This window comes from Condylura cristata, unplaced genomic scaffold (genome assembly GCF_000260355.1).
Source record: "Condylura cristata isolate star-nosed mole 26May11 unplaced genomic scaffold, ConCri1.0 scaffold00030, whole genome shotgun sequence".
NCBI classification, from domain to species: Eukaryota; Metazoa; Chordata; class Mammalia; order Eulipotyphla; family Talpidae; genus Condylura; species Condylura cristata.
Window position 1 is genome coordinate 19,528,146 of NW_004567131.1, and position 23,798 is coordinate 19,551,943.

The 23,798-nt window shown below is 34.6% G+C and overlaps 1 protein-coding gene across 1 annotated transcript in view; it reads right to left on the reverse strand.

The window, feature by feature from the left end:
* Window positions 1-23,798, reverse strand: part of FAM188A (family with sequence similarity 188, member A) — a 53,008-nt gene that overhangs the window by 6,759 nt on the left and 22,451 nt on the right. Inside the window, exons 7-11 of the mRNA XM_004691270.2 lie at window positions 21,549-21,622; window positions 20,738-20,817; window positions 16,986-17,056; window positions 11,656-11,736; window positions 1,534-1,606 (exon numbers count right to left, since the gene is read on the reverse strand). Of these exons, the coding sequence (XP_004691327.1) occupies window positions 1,534-1,606; window positions 11,656-11,736; window positions 16,986-17,056; window positions 20,738-20,817; window positions 21,549-21,622 (379 nt within the window). The remainder of the gene's footprint in view (window positions 1-1,533; window positions 1,607-11,655; window positions 11,737-16,985; window positions 17,057-20,737; window positions 20,818-21,548; window positions 21,623-23,798) is intronic.

Consider the following 23,798-nt stretch of genomic DNA (forward strand, 5'->3'; position numbering starts at 1 on the left):
AAGGGAACTCCTGCATCTGAGCTGGACACAGGGAGAGTCCAGATGCACTTGGATTAACATTTTCAATACTCATTACCCCTGTAAGCAAGACAATGTTCTTGTGGGACTAGACAAGAGCACTGAGGACTGGTGGAGGAGGGCCCAATGCCATTTGTTTCAGTAAAATTAAGATTTCATTACTTTGCTTTGTATTTTACAGAGCAACCTATTTCGACTTAATACATAATCACAATCAAAATATGGCCTGTGCTGCTGGAAACATGTTCACAGCTCAGCCCCAGTAGATACTCTGTAAACTGACTATGTTTGAGATAGTCAAGTGCTCAATAATGCTTGTTTCATTTAATTATTCAAGGTAATTAATCCTAATCTCAGTATTAAAGAAAGTACTTTGTAGAGGTACCACCCTTCAAGCAATACGCTTTTTAAATTGTATGCATGGGGCCCTCCCTGGTGGCGCAGCCGGTTAAAGCACTGCACTAAGAAGCTAAAGCCACTTCTGCATGAGTTCGATCCCCGCCTGCCCGGGAGGAGATCCACATGGCGTGACAGACCTCTCTTGACCCGCCCGCTGCTCCCCTCAGCAGTGTACTTCGTCGATCTGCCTGTTCTGCTCCCCACTCTGTCCCTGGTGAATCCTCTCACCCTTCACATCTCTGGCCTGTACCCTGGCTCCATGTGAATAAATAAATCTTTAAAAAAAAAAAATTGTATGCATGAAGCTCAGAAAGAAACAAGCTTGTCCTGTATATCACTCCATGTACACGTTGGGAAACTTGCAGAATAAGTGGTCAGGGCAAGTGAAGAGCAAAGGCAAGAAGCAAATGTTGCCATTAAAAAGGAAAAGAATTATGCATTACTCAAATACAATTGCTTCCTGAGATGTAATTCTACAGAAGAGATAAGGAGGGTGAGAGACAGGAATAGAAAGAAAGAAGCCGCCAAAACACATGTGAAAAAAATGGGACTGTAATTTCAAACACCAACTATGCATGATTGGTTTTGTTTATGAATAAACAATATGTCACACAATTTGGATTTTTTTTTCTGTTGACAAAACAGGAGATGAGCACAATAGACAGAGGGACTTGCTGAGAAATACAGATGAGCAAGATGAGTCAGGAAGATAGAAACAAGGAAACAGTCTCTGTCTGATTCAGGGAGAGGCATGGGGGTAAACAGTGACACATAGGTGAGTGTCAGGGAGAAAGGTAGATAATGACACAGAATCATTCCTGAATTTCAAGCTATATTCCAAAGCTATGGTAATGAAAACAGAATGGGAATCAAGAATACCCAATGAGGAAAGGACAGTCTTCCCCAAATAGTGCTGAGAGAAACACACAGAAAAACAAAATTGAACCCCTAGCTCACTGTTCACAGAGCTACTGAAAGTGGACCAAAGACTTAAGAGCTGACAACTTGAAACTCCTAGTAGAAAATACTGAAACAAGAAGCTCAATACTGTCCTTGGCAATGATTTTAAATATATAAAAATACAAAACAGTGAGTGCTAATAAAAAAATCTTTTACCTTCTGGATCATAGGTTTGAAAAACTCTCCTGGCTTGTTCTGAAGGAGCCTCAGGGGCAACTAAAGCCATATCCTGTCAAGATAAAAAGCATGCTTTTAACCAGCTGTAATATCATGCATTAAAAATTAAAAAAAATGACAACATTTTAAATCAGAAGATATATGAGTTACATTTTATATAGGTACTTATATATTACTTATCTGTGACCAGATAAATAATAAACTCTCTGGGCATTAATTTTACATCTTAATAGGGCAATAATACTTCAATCATAGAGAACTATTGTGAAAAGTACATGTGAAGTTCTATATAAAAACACCTGAAAATTGTATTATGATACAGTAATTAGAAAAATGCAACCTGCAAAAAATAGACAAACATCTGCTTCATATTATTATTGCCTCATACAACTTAATTTTCAAATATTTAAAAATTAAATCCAGTGGTAAGTGATAGCAAACATATCTAAAGCAATGCAGTTTTAGATTACTTTAGTCATGTATGCATACCTCGTCAAAGAAAAGTCAAGTTCCGCAGGTCCAGAATTTTAAATTTTCTTAACTCAAATGCAACACTCAAAAGTCAGAATTATTTCTTTTCCCCATGAAAATTTCCATCATAACTAATTTCTTCATGTAGTGAGCAACACTGGTACTTACCAAAATTCTAAGCACAAGAATTCAGTATTACCTTGGATTCTTCACAAACCTTTACATATTTAAACTAGTAGGCAATTCTAGTTCGGGACAAATGTGAATCGAGGCTTGAGTCATTTCTTTGGTCTAAGCTTTGCCTGTAGTTGTGCTTACTCAGACAAACTTGATCAGAGAACCATGTACTCCTTCATATCATCTTAAATATATTTTAAGAAGTTACGGGATAAAAATGTTAAGTAAAATTTACAGTGCTATTTCTCCTAGGCAAACAACTTTTTGTTAGATGTGCAAACCTTTATTTTAAGCACCACAGTGTTCTGTTCAGAGATGAAGGAACAAACTGTAAGAATCAGTTTTGAAGGAAAAATGAATTTGATTCTGAAATTTTCTGAACCTGCGAGGTCATAGTTAAACATTTAAATAGGACACATGGATTAATCTTAACATTTGACAAACTATAACATTCAGTGTTTGCCAATTGCAAACTTCTTATAGTAGAAACAGGAAATAAACACTAGTGGTGGTTATTGGGGGGCGGGGGGGGGGGAACCTACCAGGTCAGGATAATGAAATGGACAAAAAATGATTATTTCAAATTATCAGAATAGTGTTTCCAAAAAGGGATATAGACAATTTATTGGCTGAAGTCAGAAGAATGAAACAAGTGAAAACTCTGTATGTGAAAAAATAACAGCAAAAATTCATCTGTGAACATCCTAAGAAATACCTGTTCTCCTACCCAAATACAACCCTGTGGTGCTGGTCATTTTCCACATAATAAAACCACCAAGTGTACCTTTCATTACTAGTAAACTGTGTTTTGAACAAGTAAAGAAAACCATGTTTTGCCTCTTATGTCTTATTGTTAGACTAATAATTTGCAAGATTCCTCAGGAATTTAAACTCTTCTAGTCAAAAAAAACCCATGAAAGATTATAGTAAATTCTAACAAAAACATTCCAAGTTTCATCCACAAATCAAAACCAGGATAGCCTTCTAAAATGACATTTGGCTTGCTTATTGTAAATATCCACAATGCTCTGTTAGATTATTGTAGAAAGTGATACCTTACTTAAAGCTTGTTTGAACTTATAGAATGTTTAAATGTTTATACATAAAATCAGGACAAGCTACAAAAGTACCTTCTATTCCCATTGAAATGTTCTATGTGAAGTACTTTTTTTTTTTACTTTAACTTTTTTATTATAACACTTTTTTTATAGTTTCTTTTTACAACATTTTGTGCATTTTTTCATCTCAGTTGTAATCCCCATGGGCTTCCCAACACCAAAGCACCGGTGTGCTATGTGCTGAAGTACTTTTAACTTTCTAATTTAAAACTACTAAAGTTTATATACTTATTTAACTTAAACACTTCTGACCAAGATTCCTAATGTAGATTGTTAAGCAGAATGAACCATGTCCCAAATTTGATTATTACTAAATCTATTTAGTAACTGCCTTAGTAAGTTTGATTAGCAAATACCAAGTTCCGTTCAACTGAATGACAGTCCTCTTAAAAGCTTTTACAAAATATTTTAATGAGAAAACTATTACTGCCATATTTTTCTCACTGCATGTATAGAAAGTGATTCAGTTATAAAGCACAAAGCAAAATAGAACTCATGTGCAATAACTCAGTGTGAAGAACAAAGTGAGTTCTATCCCCAAGATTTTCATTTCTAAGAGTTAATGCAGCAATAGGTTTCAGGCTCATATATCTTCCACATTTAACTATTCATATACGCAATAGAAATTTATCATGTTAATTAGATGGTAAAGACAGTCTTTGATTTAAGGTCATGATCTAATAGGAGAGAAAAACATATGCTTATGTTCATGAGTATTTAAAATGACTTTCTAAAACAGAATTCAAACATACTTAGCCAACTGCCCCTCCCCAAGCCACTGATTTACAGATTTAAGTGACTTGATAACTTTAAGTTATCAAAGTCAGCAGGGCAACTTAACATTTCTTTATTTCATTCTTAGTTGTTATCAGTTAGAAAATTTCTAAGTGTTTTATACTTTAAACTGTTTCAGATACTCCCTGCTTGCCTTCCCCAACCTCAGGAAAAAGTTCTGAATATAAGCATCAAATATTGAAATATTGTTTTAGTCATTTATTTGCATGGAAGTACTCTAACAGTAGCCAAATTATTAGATGCTTACATCAGGGAAATATTCAAACAATTTCTATTCAATTAGAATTTGTCCCTGGTCAATGGGTCAGCTAACCAATACAGCTTTTAAAATGTTTTGCTTGCCCAGCTTTCTCAATGTCAGCGCTGCCAAAGGGGAGAAAGACCCTATAGTCATGAAACAGAATCCCTTTTTCATGTGACTCTGTTTTAGCAGTATAATTATTCACTGCTCACCATAAATCTTTTCAAATGTTGTAACGTTAGCTATCCTTCTAAATACCAACCGAATATAAGGCAGGTAGTGTTCGGTTCACTGGCTAGGTAAAAGTAGTTCATTACTGAATAGGTCTTTAAAGATTCTCATTATATTCTTCATCACTATCAAAAACAATCTGCTGTCATAAGTAATCAAAGAACCTGAGAGCTTTACCTAGCTTCACAAATTACCACATATATAAATTACATTTTAGCTTGCTAACAATACTTTATTATGCCAGTAAGCATTATTTTTAAATAAATTTTAAAAAATCAAGTGGTATATCATTTACCTTTAGGCCTTAAAATAAAATATCACTTTAAAAATCAGCATTTCTTATTGACTGCTTACTATACTTAGTTCTAAACCACTGTGAAACAGAAATTTAAATAAAATGCTTTCATGTATGTTTTCCAGCGGTAGGAAAAATTCAGATAATCCCATCAACTGAAGCGGTCTTTTTTCCTTAAACTTCCATTACTTCCCAAACAATGTACAAAAGCCTCAGGCTATCTCCACAACATGCCCCTACTGTTTTTTGCAAATCTGTGTTGAAAAAAAACAGGGAGTCAGGGTAGGAAACAGAGCAGAGAACTTCAGGTTCTTTAGAAAAAAAAAAAAAAAAACCAAAAACAACTCTGAATGTACAAATGGAAATATTGCAGTAGGAGGTTAAGTCTCCAATGGATATGATTTACCGTAATCATTACAAATATTAACAAATAGACTGCTTTCTCTCCCTGCCACCATACAGTACATCTCACTGTAATCATTCTTCTAGCTTTCCCAAAATGAAATTTGGCATGAAATTGAACCCGAAGGCGCAAGGTGTCCACTTGGCAGAATGACTCTCTTATGCATATAGAATGCTACCACTTAGGCCTTAAATCTTTGAGAGAAATGAGAGAATGGTCTTTCCAGCCATATTCTGCCTTGTCTTTTATATGAAGAATTAGGCCAAGAAAAGCTACTGGTGTTTAAACAACTGTATTTCATTAAGAAAACAGCCAATGTAAACTATTACTCTATAGGCACATGAGCAAACATCTACATATATTAAGAAAAATTATCTCTCTTTTAAATGGTAGAAATTGAGATTATGTAATTATTTGGGTAAATACAAATTTTATACTAAAAAATTACTCCTTATGTCTAAGTACAGACTCTATCACTTGAATCAAGTTAAATGCTGTTGTGTCACCTGACCACAAAGTAGCCTTTGACGGGAGATGCTCTTATTGTCTTCCCTTTATTACACATTCTAAGAGGATTTGAAGTACCTTTCTGTGGGAGGGTCCACAACTTAGTTCCATGAACACCTGGTTGGGCCAGGTGACTGGTCTGACCAGAAAAATACAAGCAGATATGACATTAGCTCCTAGAAAAACTTAAGTACCATTTAGTTTTTTTTAGTGCCTTTTCTTCCCCCACTTCCAGAACTGCACAGTCCTGACAGAGAAGTGGCTGTTGGTTCAGCCAGATCTTATATGGGAGAAGATACTTGGCAGTCCCCTGCGGAAGATGAACATTAAGAGAGAAACAAGCCAGTGTATGGGTTTAAGGAGTAGGGCGAGCTGGGAGAGTCCCAGCACAGGCCGAAAGAGGGTGCACTGTTCCTAGGGCTTAAATACAATCAAATCGACTAAATTCCTCTTTATCACCATCATGTGCAGGCAATTCTAAACAACCTCAAGGGTTGAACATTCTGCCAACTTGGCCCCTTTTTGAACATTAAGTAAATTATAGGAATTTTGGTTTGTTACTAGGAAACTAGTAAAAGGAATTAAAACCTTACCTGCCTGAGATTTTATGTGACATGTATTATACTTGCTCTTCCTACTCATATTGGCTTACTTTTCTCCCCTTCTTTTCTGATTTAACAACATAAGCTGCACCTAGCACTTCTTGTTTCAAATAAAAATAAATGCTAAAGAGATTAAAAATGTAGTGAACACAATACTTGCAATGAATGATTAAAAAGAGACAATAAATGCTCATGTATTTAATTGGTTAATATTAAGACATTTAAAGTAATTAACATCTAAATATGAAAAAATCCTAATGCCTACAGGAAGAAACGATTTAACAATAAAACTAATGTTACATAGTCTTTTCTTCTTTTGAAGGGGGTTCTAAATTCTTTAAGCATCTATTTTTCAAGTCCTTTATTTTACCTAAGCAGTAGATTTGCAGTTTCTTGTAAAACTTCATGGATAGCATAACGGCACAATTTCTAAAGACACCATCTGTCCCACAAGGCACATTCAGAAGGGTGAAAATTTTCTATTGGGTCATCTAAACTATAGCAAAAGAAAACCTTCAGACCTGTATGTTGTGAGTGAATGTACAAGTCTGAAGGTTTTCTTCTGGTATAGTTTAGATGACCCAATAGAAAATTTTCACTCTTCTTAAAGTAAGTTAGATGCCTTTCTTTGAAGCCCTCTATTTACATGTGGCATTTTAACCTTACTCAAGGCTCTTATAAAGGGTTCTGTGGGATTACTGTTCCTTGATGACATTTGAGTTTCTTTTAAGATTCCTGTAGCTTGATTTTGTGATAGTCATCCTTAATATCAAGTTTCAGATTCCCATTTACAGAGGCCATCTTGTAAGTATTGCCTACAATCACGTTCTCTAAGGCATTTTGTTCAGGACAAAACAGTATTTTGCTTCACAGTGAAAATGTTTAAATAAGATAAAGAGATCATTTTGTCTATGTCAGAGAGAAAAATGATATGATATGTAACACATGGCAGGTATTAAACAAAAAACTTTAAATTTACAGTTCATTAATTTAAAATGAACTTTAAATTTACAGTTCATTTTACCACTGATTTTCAAATAAAACTGGATTGTGAAAAAATCCAATTCTACATGATATATTCAGTGATTCTTTATGGGTGGAAGAGGTAAAAAAAAAAAAAAAGTAGTGTCCCCTTCTGGTACAGTACGCATATCTCAAATATAAAGTGATTACTATTAAGCAAATAGCTTGACTCTCAAATTTAATATTATGAACGTACACCTTTTAAAAATTTGATAATTGAGGTCCCGAAAGTAAATTGTTCATCTCACAAGAAAAACCGACACAGTAAGTTACTTCTGAGCAGATAATAAGTTTACATCATCCTCAAGCTATGAACAAAAATCTTAACTATGATAATTACATAATGTGAAAATGCTTATTTATAAGCACTCAAAGTGTTTTATTCATTAATCTGGAGAAAATGTCTGTAGTATGCATGCTTAAATTGATCAGGAACAAGAGCAAAAACTTTTGGTTTTTTTGCAGAAAGAATGGGGCTTGGGCTAAATGATTTCAGCTTTTACTAGTGTTAAATTTCAATAATTAAGAAAAGGTATTGTTCCAGTTTCCCAATCCACAGTTTACAACAGATTCTCCCTTTGCTGTCTTTTGAAGAGAAGCATAGCTCTCTACATGCCAGCATGAGAGGCACCTCTCATCTCTCCAATATTACTTTTATGTGAAGAGCATACAGTGAATAAACTGCTTTATTATGAGTGAGAACATTCATCAAACAGTGTAGCTGGTAAGTACACATCTTCTTAAGGTTAGGAGATCTAATCCTTTAAAATATATTGTCTCATTAGATCTCTCTACCACTCTCCAGTTCAAATCCAAATCAATTCCAAATTCATCCTGTCAGTTTCAGAAATAAACCTCTTAAAAGTACATCGTTGCTCTGGACCAAATGATGTTCTGGCTGACCTGGATCATGAGTATCCTGCAATATGTCTATTTCCCACAAGTAGCCAGAGGGATTGTTCTAAAATGCAAGTTTAATTCTGTTGTCTCCTTCCTAGCTCGCCTGCAGACAGTGGGCGTCATTATTAATAGTCCAGTGGGTGTCATTATTCTTAGAGGAGTCCGTGGCCTACCTACTCTTGCAGTCTCATCTTGTACCTTGTCCCCACAATTCTCAGTGCTCCAGCTCTTCTCATTTTCTTAGTCTTTCCATTTGCCACACCATAGCCCTTTCTTCCAAATCATTTGTTTGTAATGACTACTTCCAAGGTCAGGTATACTTCCCCCCTTCCCCTGGTTTTATCTCACTGATGCTATAGGACATTTCAGCCATCAGTTCATCAATGTACTTTGTAATCTTAAAAAAGAGAGAATAAATTTTTATCTCTTCATAGACCTGTGGTTGGTCAGTACTCGTCACAGTCATCATTTTATAGTCTGACTGTCTGACTGATGCTGCCCTCCCATTAAAATGGACACATCTGTTAAGAATATCCACTTTTGCTTTAAACTCTGCTCATGGCTTCAGACATGCCAGGCACAGACATAAATATGCTCAGGAAAGGTCTCACAGGTAAGTATATGCCCGAATAAAGATAGCTGCAATTATGACCATCTTAGTGTATAAAAGTCACATGAAGAATTCTATTGTTCACAGGCATTTTGCAATGCCCAAGCACAGGTTGTCTTGAAAATGCTTCCCCTCCCATCCCCCGCATAATCATAACCAGTACAAAGAAGTCAGCACATGAAATACATCTTTAAAGAAAAAACTGTACTAGTTTTACGGAAAAAAGAAAAAGTCAACATTTACGTAGAGCTGTTGGGGGGGGGGGAATATAGTTTTTGTTCATTCCATGGAACAAAAAGTGTATGAATCTACACAAAAAGATGCCAAGCTCAAAATAGAAAAAAAGTCATGACACCAAAATTACTTGTTTAAATGTAGAGAGCAAAGAATGACCAAATTTATAGCAAGACCAGCAGAATTCATTTTCTGTGTAGTGAAACAACTACTACTGTATTGGAAAAAAAACTTAAAACTGGACTTAATAAATAATATCAAATATTACTAACCTCATCCTTCTGTTTTTATAGTACTTATTTCAAATGGTTAACAAAAAAATTTACCAGCAACTTTTTAAAAGATAACATATTCAAGTAATCCAAATTCAGCAACTCTAAAATACACTGAAAACTAAGTACACAGGTTTTTATGAAGTTTCAGAATAAGCAATGAACACTATTTTTAGAAGATATGTCATTGAAACACAAGTGTGGAAAACAGATCCAGAGAATATAAACATTAGTATAAAACACTAACAATTAGTATAAAATTCAAAAGTTCTAAAAGTGAAAGGAGATATGTGACATCAATACTAAGTTTTATGCTAATTAAAGAATTTAAAATCTTTCTTACTAAAATTCTGTGTAATCATGTTTGTGTGAGTGCAAAGAAATCAAGATAGATTTGAAAATCTATAGCAGAAATTAACTTTGTATTGTTTTCCTGTAACTGATATAGTGGAGGAGGGAGGGGGAGTTGTTTTTCTCTATATACTTCATGTCCCTAATTCAGTATTTCATTGTACCTGGTTGAAACACATGAATAAGAATATGAATCAGTGTGCATCTCAGTCCAAATCATAGGACAGGTAAAGAACACTGGTTAGGAAGGAGAAACTCTGTATTGAGATATATGCTACAGCACAATAGGCCACATGCCTATTGTAGGTGTAACAGAGAACACCAAGACAGGGAGGTAAGAAGTGTATAAAGGTGGGACTATCCCACACATGACTATTAACACACCTAAATTGTTCTGATGCCTAAATACAAAATGTCTGCTGACTTTTTTTGTTTACTTGTGACATTTAAAAATCTTATTTAAATATCATAGAAGATAAGATGTTTCATTTTATGTTTTATATTTAAAACATGTATAATTCATCTATTAATTTTCTTCAAATTAAAGAATAGGGTCAGAGATAAAATAATAATTGAGGTAAAAATACACTCCTTAATGTATATTAGAACTGATTTTTCTCTCTAGAAATTAATTCCTTACTCGGGAATTTGAAGGTATCAGTTTCTGTAGTTATATTCTGCTTTTAACATTTTCCTTTCTACTTTAGGAAGGAAATAAATGGTAAAATCTTTCAAAATGCAATATATCATAATGTCTCTACTTTTAGAGTTGTACTTATAGCTTTCCCTGTCTAAGAGAATATATTCATGTATCTTGTTCTAAATTGCCTAGCCAGATTTTTGCCAGCACAATAAAAGTAAATACAATGATAATGAAATAGACCAACGAAACTTAGCATGGTTAATTCGGTCTTTAGTGCAATTCACATAATCCCTACTGTTAAAAACCACAAATCCATTAGAGCAAGAACAAGGTTAAAAAAACATGCATGGAGTAATCACGAAAGTACATTAGAATTAAGAATCCTCACAAATTCAATTATAGATTTCCCCCTTCACAAAATGAAACAACTCTATTTAAGCATACCAGTGATAATAAATATTCACAGAATAATGAAAATGGTGATGACATCAACAGTGATGATCTACTGGGGCACTTAACTTGTACTAGATGCCAAATATTTCATATTTAAGCCTGATGAAAATTCTAACAGCAAACTACTATTATTAATCCCCATTTATAAATTACTAGTAAAGAGGCTGAATGGTGGCAAGGCTGGGATTCAAATGAATTCTAAGTCTAAAGCTTTCAACTACTTGTTGTGGGGATAAAATATGATTAATGGTTGGAATTTAGAAAAAGTTATTGGAAGAATTTTAAAATAAATTTTGAATGCATTTTATCTATTTCAATACTGTAACCACATGTGTATTAAAGTTGCAGAGAATATTTCATCTTTTAAAAACACTTGACTTTAATACCATTACACTAACAAATTTTTGAACTATTTCCCTAGATGTTGCAACTAAAATTATTTTACAGCATGTTAGCTTGATCTGCTCTACAAGTACACTGTCCAAACTTTGTTATTTTTACCATAACACAAAAGATTTCTTTCCTTCCTTTCTTTTTAAATAGTCAGAACTCTAAAGTCAGAAACAGTAAATAAATTTATAATTCAATTATAGCAGATTTTGCCTAAATCTATAGTTTTGATTCCAAAAATATAACTGTATGACAATATGTCATTTAGTATTATTTTTAAGATTCTGTAACATAGATTTGTTAGAGGAAGTACATTGAAGTTTGTACAAAGATCTAAAATAATGTATATTACTTGTTTGCCTGAAATCCTGCTATATAAACATACCTTGGCAAAAAATACGGTGAGGTGAGTTTCACTGCCAACAATCCAAATAGGGAATTTTGGAGATTTCAAGTAAGAACCAACCTAGAACAAATGTAGCAAAATAAATAAATGAAAATTAAAAAAAAAAAAAACAACAACTGCCTGTTACTAGCATTTGCCCACAAATATTTATAGTATAAAGTGTCTCATTCATATTTCAGTGGGATAATGTATTGTGCCAGAATGTGCCTTATCCATAAAGGTCAAATGCTGAACGTAAAAACGAATGTTACATAAAGACTGATAGAGCTAAACTTATATCATACTTTTAGATAAAAACAACAGTAATATAGAGTTAACACAATTAGAGATAATGAAGTTCTACCACTCATTCTTAGGTTTTGCTAAGATCCTAGATAGTTATCATATCTAGAATTTCAGCTTGTTGATATTATGAATTAACAAATGAATAGGTTTATGATTAAATAAAAAGGGGAAATGTAAGTCTTAAGAAATTCTGTTTTGAAAATATATAGGGCAACATTATAATCTCAAAATATAAATAATAGCTCAAGAGAAATATATTTGACTTTTCATTATGGAATTAAAGGTTTCACAATATGATCTCTTTAAAAGTGTATGACAAGTCTTGTTTATATCCTGCTTTCAGGCAGGCTTTTCATTAGGGAATTAAACTTTTCATTAGGGAATTTGACTTTTCATTAGGGAATTAAAGGTTTCACAGTATCTCTTTAAGGTGTATGAAAAGTCTTGTTGATAGCCTGCTTTCAAGGTTATTTAATATATATAAAAAATATACTACCTAATTAATTGTATCATTTTGTGTGTATAACTGAGAAAAGGCTTAAAATTCAACAAATAAAAAATAAATTTGTATGGGCCCTCTCTGGTGGCACAGCAGATTAAAGCACAGCACTAAGAAGCTAAAGCCACTTCACCATGAGTTCAACCCCCATCCCGGAGGTGACCCACATGGTGAGGCAGACCTCTCCTGACCCTCCCGCTACTCCCCTCAGCAGTATACTTCCCCACTCTGTCTTGTGAACCCTCTCATTGCTCCTGCACCTGTGGCCTGTACCCCATGCATCAATAAATAAATCTTAAAAAATTTGTGAAATCTACTTACATACACAACAATCAATTCCACACTTTGATAGGATCTGATTTGACTTAAAAACAAGTAACTTAACCAATCCAATTCACTGAATTTTCTTTTCTTATATTGCCTGTAATTGGGAAGGTCCAACAGACTACATGCATCAGTCAGGGTCAATTTTTCTCTATTCTGTCAGTACCCCTGGGATGGTGTCCTGCTTTCAGCTACTACTGTGACCTTTTAGAGTTTACTCTTATGAGGGAAGTAAAAAAAATAGAGACCTTTTGAATTAATGTCTAAAGTGTCTAATAATGTTGTCCATAATGGGAGGGACAAGTTGCAGGTGTGAAAGGCAACGGTAAAGCACTGGAGTGGGGAGGATGGTTTGGGGACAGCAGAAGAATAAAATCAGAAGAGCAAAGGAAAGGAAAAGCTCTAATGACAGGTCCATAATAGGAGATCTCAGAGGTGTATGTGCTGGGCAAGTCCTTTAATTTTACTGATATATAAAGAAACCGAGAAAAATGGGATACATGGATAGGTGCCATGTCTAAATTCAAGACTTTAACTAATACAGAGTTGGAATTAAAACTCATGTTGTCTCAGGTGAGAAAATAATAAGAATAATGAACAGCCATATACCAGAGACATTTTATGGGGGTGGAGTGGGGAATGGGATAAAAAACGGGGGGGGGGGAGTGCACGGGACTATGGTGATGGCACACGGGTGACTTGGTGATGGGAAACCCGTGAAGATTACAATTGAGATGGAAAAAAAAATGTACAAAAATGATGTAAAATTAAACTGTTAATAAAAAAAAACCTCATGTTGTCTGACTCCTGATCTGGGGGCTTTCCATTACATCATGTTGTTTCCTGTTGGTAAAAATTTAGATGTTGTTTACTTATCTTTCAGAAAATGTGTGTGCTGTATATATTTAAATTAAGTTAGAAGTAAAATACAAAGACATGATTACATAAAGATCAGAAAGTTAATGAATGCTAAAATCATAAAATGTTTCATAATCAATAAAATTAAGATCATAGACAAATAGTGGGATTTGGTCTGGAGTTTGAAGGAGTGCTGCCAATATTTGACCAAGCAATTTTCACTCTTGGATGTATAGCCAAGAGAAATGAGCACACCTTTGCAAAAAACTGATATTCTTCAATGCAATATTTAATAATATTTAACAACCCTAAAATCCAGCCACTGATGAATAAACAGAACTGATATATAACAAAATATTACTGATCATAAAAAGGCACAAAATACTAATATATATTACAACATGGAGGAGCAAAGTAAACATTATGCTAAGTGAAAGGAACCAAATTTAAAAGGCCACATATTGCATGGTTCCATATCTACAAAATATCCACAATAAAAAAATAAGATGACATTATGTTTCCAGGAGCTAGGGAGCAAAAGCAAAGTGGCTAGTAGTGGTTTTAGAGGATCTTTTTTTTTGGGGGGGGGGGCAGGAAAATAGTTAAAAATTAACAGCGGTGATAGCTGTAGTCATGTAAATATATAAAAACCACTGCAACAGATACCTAAAACATGGTGAATTTTATGGCATGTGAGCTATACATTTTTTTAAAAGCAGATGGAGGTTATATTTGTATTTGAACACACATTAAGGTCAAAATGATAGACATTTTCACTTCTAAAGGGCAATCTGCCACACTATCAAAGATTATAGAAAGTTGGGACTTAGAAAACACACACAGTTATTTCCGTGGCACAACATGTGGCAAAGTGTTGTTTCCTGAGAAAGTGTCAACAGCTGTATATAAGTGAACAGCATGGAACAGCACATGCAACCTCAACTCAGTAGAGGCTTTTCAAGTCCCTTAAAACAAAAACAACTGCTCAGGTCCACACCACCCCCACTTTTCTTCTTTGGTCTCCTGCACCCCAGACCGCTTTGCACTGCCCCAAGCTACTGGCATGTAGGCACAGCCCCTCTATCCAGGAGCCTGTAGAGTATCTAAATCAGCCAATCCAGAGTTTGCTCACAGCTAACTGCACCCCAACCCCTATCCACAAGCTGCCTGACAAGTGGCGACAACTGGCGATTGCTGTTGCCCTGAAACCTTTGTGTGGCCTTGCCTGGTAACCTTCTCTGGCCTGGAGCTGTAACTAACAGAAAGTTCAGTCTTATCTATTGGTATATTTATTTCTCTATTACATCCTTAAATTTTACAAAACACCACAGTCACTGCTAAAAATATCAGAGCAATCTGAAAGCAGGAAAATGTACACCAGTTCCCGATTTCCCACTAACACCTTGTGGGGCCTGGGATGGGGGCACAGACATTCTTCTGTTCTACCTACAGTTAAAGAAAATACTTATTCTACATGTATTTTTTGAATATACATTTATGCATGCAAGAACTGGGGTGTAAGTCAGAGGTGTGAAGGACAGGAACGTGGGGCAGGGATGAGAGGATTCATCAGTGGTAGAGCAAATTCTAAATTTTCTAAAAGCTTACAAGTTTAGTGAATTTCCTCTTTAACAAGTACTTACTGTGAGAATCTAATAGGTAGGTACCCAAGAGCGACACTGTACTTATTTTCAAAGGGTCTATATTCCATTAGGGGTGACCAGTGGAATTCAAGATTGGAAAATGATAAATACGTAAACCAAAAAAGATCACTACAGAGTGATTATCCCTGTGAAATGTGGAAATTCACTGAGGGAATTTTCAAGGAAAAGATCCTTGAGGAACCATCTGAAAGAGTAGCCAACCATGACAGAACTGTAACAGAGCAGCCAGAAATGGCAGCAAGTAGGAGAGCCTCTCAGGCAGGAAGGGGCTTGGTGTATCTGAGAAACAAAACAGAAGCCCAGTGTGGTTGGAGATAACAATGGCAGGACCAAGGCAACAGCAAGGCCAGAGGATTCTAGATACTCAGAGAGTATCTACAGGTGCACAGTGAAGATTTCAAAGTGTATAAACTCCACACCCTATCTAACTTTCCTCTTGTATAAAACACATCCATACTTGAAGTTGCTTTACCTGAAATATCTTTGACATATAAAAACTGTATTTAAGTATAATATCTTAAATATAAATGAACACTACTGTGAAAAGATCACCACAATCAAGCTAATTAACACATCCATTACTTCTACATAGTTACCTTCTTTACATGTCATAAAACACACAATTTGAGGATATTAGTGTGTGTGTGTGTGTGTGTGCGTGCGTGTGTGCTGTGGAAAGGGAAAATAGCTTATGGCGACAAGCTGTTTCAGCCTACTTCAGCTTGTATCATTAAAGTCATTGTATATACAAGAAGTGCTATTTTTGAACGATATTACTGCTGTAGGATGGAACCTCTTTGATCATTATAACAACGTTACCCCATCCTCATGTGGTCATGAACAAGGAACTTTGCCTGGTAAGAAAAGGTGGCAAGATGTTGTTCCTCAGTAGAAGTAATTACTGCTAATACTAGAATCATTACTTTGGAAACATTCTAACTGAGGGGGGGGGAAATTGTATCTACTTCTTTCTCCCAAATCAGAACATCTTAAGGGCAAATTACTAATGATTTTAACCTCACTTAAAGCTATGTGAATATCCAGTAGTTATTTCAGTTTGTGTAGGGAAGAAATGAGATATGTATTAAAATATATCATGGCAGTTCTTGTCCTAGCACACATGCTAAAGAGTTTAGGGTTGGGATGCTTGGAATTTTTTTTTTTTTTAGTGTGAAATAATTTTTCAGATGTAAAATTTCAGGCATTTAGAAATTCTTTTTCTTTGCTCATAATGGCTTACTTGTTGTTTCAATGAAAAATATGGTTAGAGAGGAAGAAACAATATATTCTTTTCCTGCTGTTTACCAGATAAATTTATACTCAGTAATAGATTTCTCTATTTTTATAAATTACTCATACAGGGTTTGTCTGCCTCCCATTCCTCAAAAAATGAACAAACCTAAAAATTAGGAAACTCCACATATTCATCCAGCTAAATGCTATCCTTAGTAAGATTCAATTTAGGAAGCGATATAACAGAAGGAATTACACTATCTAATACATATTGTCACAGAAGAAAACTTATGTATAATCATGGATATCTGAACAAAAAAACATTTAAAGTACTTTAATTCAACTTACCTTACAGTATCTTAAAGCTTCCATTAATGTTAAGAATCCTACTGCTGCTTGTTCATGTATTCCAAGAAGCTCTACAACAGTACTTTAATTCAACTTACCTTACAGTATCTTAAAGCTTCCATTAATGTTAAGAATCCTACTGCTGCTTGTTCATGTATTCCAAGAAGCTCTACAACAGTAAGTTAGCATTGCATTAGTATACAAAAACCTGAAAAGTACTTACGTGTGTGTATGTATACACACACACACACATTTCTACCAAAACTTTTATTCAAAAGTCTATTTTAAAACCTAGCACTATGTACTGTTAACAATTTATATCAGGGCCCTCCCTGGTAGCACAGTGGATTAAGCTCAGCATTATGAAACTGTCTGCAGCCACTGCAGCATGAGTTCAATCCCCAGCCTGGGAGGTGACCCACATGGAACAGCAGACCTCTCCTGTCCCAACTGTTCTGCTCCCCACTCTGTCCCTGGTGAATCCTCTCACGACGCCTGTACCTCTATGCATAATACCCCAGTTCTATATGCATAAACAAAAATCTTGTTTTTTAAAAGAATTTACATCATTATTAATATAATTCTACTCATAAAATAGCATTATATTAGGTTCATGGTCGGTAACATGATACTTCAGACACATTTATCTAGAAAACTTTATATTAAAAAGTAGCAGTATTTATTTTTTAAGATTATTTATGCATACAAGAACTGGGATGCAGGCAAGAGGTGCATCCTTTAAGAGGGGAAGTGGGAGGGGAGAATGAGAGAATTCTCTGGAGACAGAGTAGGGAGCAGAACAGGCAGATCAACAAATATACTGCTGAGGGGAGCAGCAGGTGAGATGAGAGGTCTGTTGCGCCATATAGGTCACCTCCCTGGCTGGAATCAAAGACATGCTGCAGTAGCTGTGAAAACTTCACTGTGCTGAAACGTGAGCCTTATATGATTAGGGAGGCCCTTAAAAGTAACAATTCGAAGTATTTACTGGACAATAGAACAAAACATTTAATAATATCCATGAAAACTGAAATAAATGGATATGTGAATCACAGTTTGTAAAATTTATCATTGGGCAGCGGTATACCTACTTGTATAACACTTAAAAAATGGACTATTGGTATTATCCCTCTCTCACATAAACACAGACACAAATATCTGTGCAACACCTGATAGCCATAGGGAAGATTTATTTCCTGAACGCCGACAACCCACAGAAACGCTAAGGTAAAAAGAGACCAAGTAGCTTGCGAGGTGGGAGTGGGAAAGGTAAGGAAGACATTGAGCTGTTCCTCTTCAGGAGAAATAAAGATGGGAAATAGATGAACGGATGAATAGAACACAGCATCTCCCTTACAAAGGCTGACAGTTTATCATGGGACACAGATGAAAAATGTGTGGTCTGTTTACACTTACAGACACAAACACTTAAATGCTAATGCGGTCACAAATTGTATCTTATTATTAAATAAGAGCACCTGCTTACTCTGTTAGGAGATAACAGCAGTTAACATTTGAGATGATTTAAAGCAAGTATAGGAAATTTTCCAGAAAAAGAAGTATAGGGAAAAAAATTAAAGAGAAGGAAACAGCAAAACATATGTAAAATCAAAATAAGGGATAAAGATTTTATTCCTTAATGATTTCCAGATTCCGGGAGAATCTGACAAATCAAAATTAACTAGAATAAAAAACTAAGAAGTTACGAAGTGGTTTGGTAAGAGGCCATAAGTTCAGTTTAGGCGAGGTAGAATGTAAGTACCTTCACAGTTTCTAGCTAGAGATTGCTATGCACCTGGAAGTAGGGCCCAGAAACAGATGTGAAGAGAAAGTAGAGACCTATGGGAATAATCCACATAATGGTTGGGAGCTGAAGTCACAGATATGAATAAGATGAAGCATAGAGAACGAGAATGAAAAATGATTATTTCACAATAGAGATATAATTATGGTAACTGCCTTTTATAGACTTTACTTTATATTAAACAGAACTGTAATAAAAATTTGGTTTAATTTACATTTAAAAATATTTATTTATTTATGCATAAAAGAGCTGTGGTACAGGCCACAGATGCAGAAGGTGAGAGAATTCACTGGAGACAGAGTAGGGTGCAGAACAGGCAGCTTTACTGAAACATACTGCTGAGGGGAGCAGCGTAGAGACAGAAGAGAGGTCTGTTGTACCACGTGGGTCACCTCCCTGGCTAGGGATAGAACTTGGCACTCTAGTGGCTGCAGATAGCTTCATATTGCTGGGTCTTAACCATTTGAAACACCAGGAAGGTCCTAGTTTGTTTGTTTTAAATTAAACTATATTAACAAGTAGTAGGCAATACTGTTGCTTTAAAATGAATACATGTGTTAAAATTTCTCAGCCTAATTTCTTACAAGAAAAATATTGATTATGATTTGCTCAAAACCCATGTCAGCCAACACTCTTTGGGTTTCTCACAAACTTCAAAAATGTTTAAGAGGATGGGATCAAAAACTTTGAGACTCATTAGGTTATAACACTGAAAGGAAAAAAGGTAGTGGGAGAACAGCCTACTGTTCCCACTCACCATACGTAGAAATGGTACTCAATCTCACAAATTTTTCCTTTTTCTCATGAAATATAAGCATTTTAAATGTTTTCATGTTCAAAGAAACCTAAGTTGACACATATTTTCTGAATTCATTTACCACCACCTAGTGTTATAATTAGATACTACATCATTATTTCCTTGCAATTTTAAAACATTTAAATTGTATAGTACACTATCACAATACAGCAAATTAGTTACTTTTGGAAAATGAATTATTCAGATGAGATCAGTAATCACGTTTAGACATTTGTTTGGGTAGTAACATAAAAAATTCCATCTATTTCCTTAAATGAAATATACCAATATTTTCACCTTCTTTTGATAAAGTGCATCATTAAAAACACATACCATTGCACAAGTTGTACTTATTGAAGATATAATATTCTTTTTAAAACAGATTATTTTACTTACTTATGCATACAAGAGGTGGGGTATAGGCCCATCTCTTACATCCCCTATAGGTGTAGGGGATGAGAAGATTCACCAGAGACAGAGTGGGGCATTTTAAAGATCCCTTTGAGACTTTTAATTTTGTTACTCCTACAATTCATTAGCAAATAACTCAAGATTAGGCAAATTAGGCCTTCTTGGAGGCACAAGGGGTTATGTTTGCAGCATGAGTTGGATCACTGGCCAGGGAGGCGACCCCTATGGCACAGCAGTCCTTGCCTGTCTAGCCTGCTTCACTCATCAGCAGTGTTTTCCAGTCAATACACTTGTTCTGCTCCCCACTCTGTCTCTGGCGTATCCTCCCACCCCTGGCACTTCTGCCTATATATCAGTTCTTATACACAAAAATGACATTAAAAGTAATATAGGAGTAAGTTACTATACTTTCACAGCAAATATTTCAAATCAAAATACTGTAATTCTCAATTATAAATAAAGTGCAATCGTATGAGAGACTTATGGGTACCACTGACTAAATATGTACCAGATTTATCTATATTACAATATCTTCTCCTGAAGAAATTAGTCCTATTGCCCCAATTTTATACGAGAAGAATGAAGGTATTAGACATTAATCAACATGAATAAAGTCACACATTTGTGATTTAAACCCAAATTTGTCAGCCTCTAAAGTCTACGTTATTCATGGTGGAGTAGCTTGCAAATTGTTAAGGGTGTAAAGTGCTTCCCACACAGAGTACCTATCTTAACCTCTAAGTAATGTAGATCCACTAAACAGATGTAGGATTATTGGATATTTCATTGTACTAAAGTAAAAAATCATAAGAGAAAAACACAACAAAATATATACTTACTCATTCCTGAGCATTCTCTATCACCATCCCATACATTAGAAACAGCATGTCCCGTCAGCAGGAGGTTAATTAAACTTTGGCTATTAATAAAAATTAAGAAGTAATTAAAATAAGAATTTTCAAAGTAAATAATTCCTATGGTTAGGCATAAAGTAACAGTCATTTACATTAAATTATGTTGTTTAGAAAGGTATGAATAGCCTTCCTAAATGTATCATCACATGATATCCATTATTCTCTACCATCTTATAATTTAACAACTTTACCCAAGCTTTCACATGAAAAAAATACTTTAATATTTATAATTGTCTCTGAAAATACATATGTAATTACTATTTGTGTTTATTGGAAGATACGTAAATTTTAAATGAGGCAGAAAGATGTACAGAACTTAGAGTGGATTTAAAAATCACCGTTTTATAGGTTTTAGTTAGAAGAAATAACTATAAAGGTTTGAGAAAGGAGGGTAGGCAAAACTTCTTGAGCATTTACCAGTAAGGATATATTTACTTCTACATTAAAGTGAATAAATGTCATGTTAGAAAATTTCTTAAGTCAAGCAGAAATTTGTTGAAACATCCTGTTTTCAATCTTAAAACAACATATATGCCACGATAAAGGCAATGCATGGATAAACTTTAAGTGGAAGTCGACATTTCATACTTAGAACAAGCTATGCATAACTCAAATTCAGAGTTAATGATGTCAACAATTACAAGCAAAACTACCTGACTCCATGACTCGGTTATGTTTCATCTTAGGTTTGTTAAAATGAAAGCCTATAAAAAGACAATATATTTTAGTTAATTACCTGCCATGTCCATATACAGGATCAATCAAAGGTTCAGTTGAATCTTCAATTTCATTTTTTATGTTTTCGATGCCCTAAAGAAACCAAGAACTCATTGCTTATTTTTAAAACTAAAAATTAAATTGACTGTTTAAAAGCAGTCCAACACAAACACAGCAGGCCCTCAAATAATGTCACTTCATTCAATGTTTTTCGGCTATAATGTTGATGAAAAACAATTCCTGGCAGATTTCATGGTCTGTGTGAAGTTTGCAAATTCTCTTTAATGTGTGTGTAAGTGTTCTCTGGATAATCCAGTTTCCTACTATCCCAAAGATGTGCATATGAGGTCATAGTCTGGGTATGGATGTGAGTATGCCCTGTAGTGTCCTGTCCAGAGCTGGGTTCTATTTTATGTGCTAAGCTGCAAGTATAGGCTCTGGCTACCTGTACCCTGAACTGAAATAGGGAAGTTGGAAAATGAACTAATGAAATGAATGTTTGATGTTGGTAGTGTTTGGGGTCTTTAAACTACTGATGACAATTTTGTGATCAAAATATGCTACTGGACCTTAACTCTTCTTTAGTCTGTGGCAAAACAGGTTTTGTTATATGTTTGTTTGAAAGCTGCAGTTTCCATAAAGCTGCTGATGATGTTAAATGAGAACTTACTGTATTTATGTAGCTATTCTAACAAAGAATCTCCCAGATTTGAAGTAGAGGTGTACTTAAGATGTTAACAGTAATTAGTAAACCCTCCAAGAATATTTTTTCTTTCTTGGGTTCCATATAAAGTACCCAGTTGACTCATGGGTAATGGAGCTAATGCTGATATCTTGGTTAAGGGGGTATAAAAAGATAACATTTCTATTTCAAGAGAAGGAAGGAGAAAACTTTTATCCAAAGTTACTAGTCATTTCACTTTACACTAACAAATTCAAGTCTAATGCACCTGATAAAGCATCTCATGTTATTTAAAACATACTGAAAATTAACACGAGTACCGACAGAAGTATAAATTTAAATGCACAAAAGTTATAGCTAGCTAGTATATTTTCCATCAGAAAACAGAAACGATACTTCTAATTGTGCATCATTCTTACAAACACTGGTAACTTGAATGTGTACTGACAAAAAATGTAAATGTGGAGGACAAGAAGAAACCATTTTCTTTGATAACTTTAAATACCTCCAAAGGATATCTAAATCCCAAAGAAGACCCAAACATTTAAACCGCATCACTGACAAAGAAAAGTGTCATTCATTGTGCTATGCATATCATTTTAAACATTGGTTCTATCAGATGATAGGCCATTTCTAAGAATTAAAATCATTAACCAAAAATCAAAACACTGGCAGCTCTTTTTGTCTTGTGTTTGTGCAAACAAGAAGAAAGTCTTTTTTTTTCCTAACAAACCTACCGTGTTGGGCATACTATCTATCTATCTAATCTATCTAATCTATCTATCTATACACACACACACATATATATACATATATATATATATATATATCACACTATATACATATATATATATTTTAATGACTGAATATTTTAGGAAGATACAAACAAGTATGAAGTCTTGTGTTTATTTTCCTTGTAAACAAAACAAATCAAACCATGATTAAGTTAAAATGAGTATGACCAAGTGACATAATAATTGGAGGATATTATTTCAAAGACCAGCTCAAGAAAGAATGACCAGACATGATTTATTGCTTTGTGAAAGGCCAACAGAGGAGTTATCAGTTATTTTGAGAATGAAAACTGGGGGAATAATTTACAGGAAAGGCAAACTCATAAGAAATCGGTTGTTTCAAATACCATCACTTCTGTCCACCACATTTAACTATCAGACTCTTGGTTCTTTTTCATGAAATGCCCCTAAATGTTTTTACATTCTTAAACATAAAACATGTTTCTAAATATGCTTTTTCTTTTCCATTTCCAAGGTCCCTGCCCTAGTTTAGGTTCACCTATTTCAATAATCACATTTCTAGTCCTCCTGATTCTAGACTTATATTCCACATACCAACACCCTCTGGCCTAATGCTTCCAATTTACAGAATCCATCAGCAACAGAGACATCTTGTTACACTTCCTTATTCAAAACTTGTTTGGCTCTAATTTCAGTCAGATTAAATCTAACGTATTTTTACACAACATACAAAGGCATTTATATTATGAACCTTCTTTACGTAATTTATACTCTACTCCTAATTTCATCAACAAACTTGGACATAAATTCTCCTACTTTTCCACTATGCTTT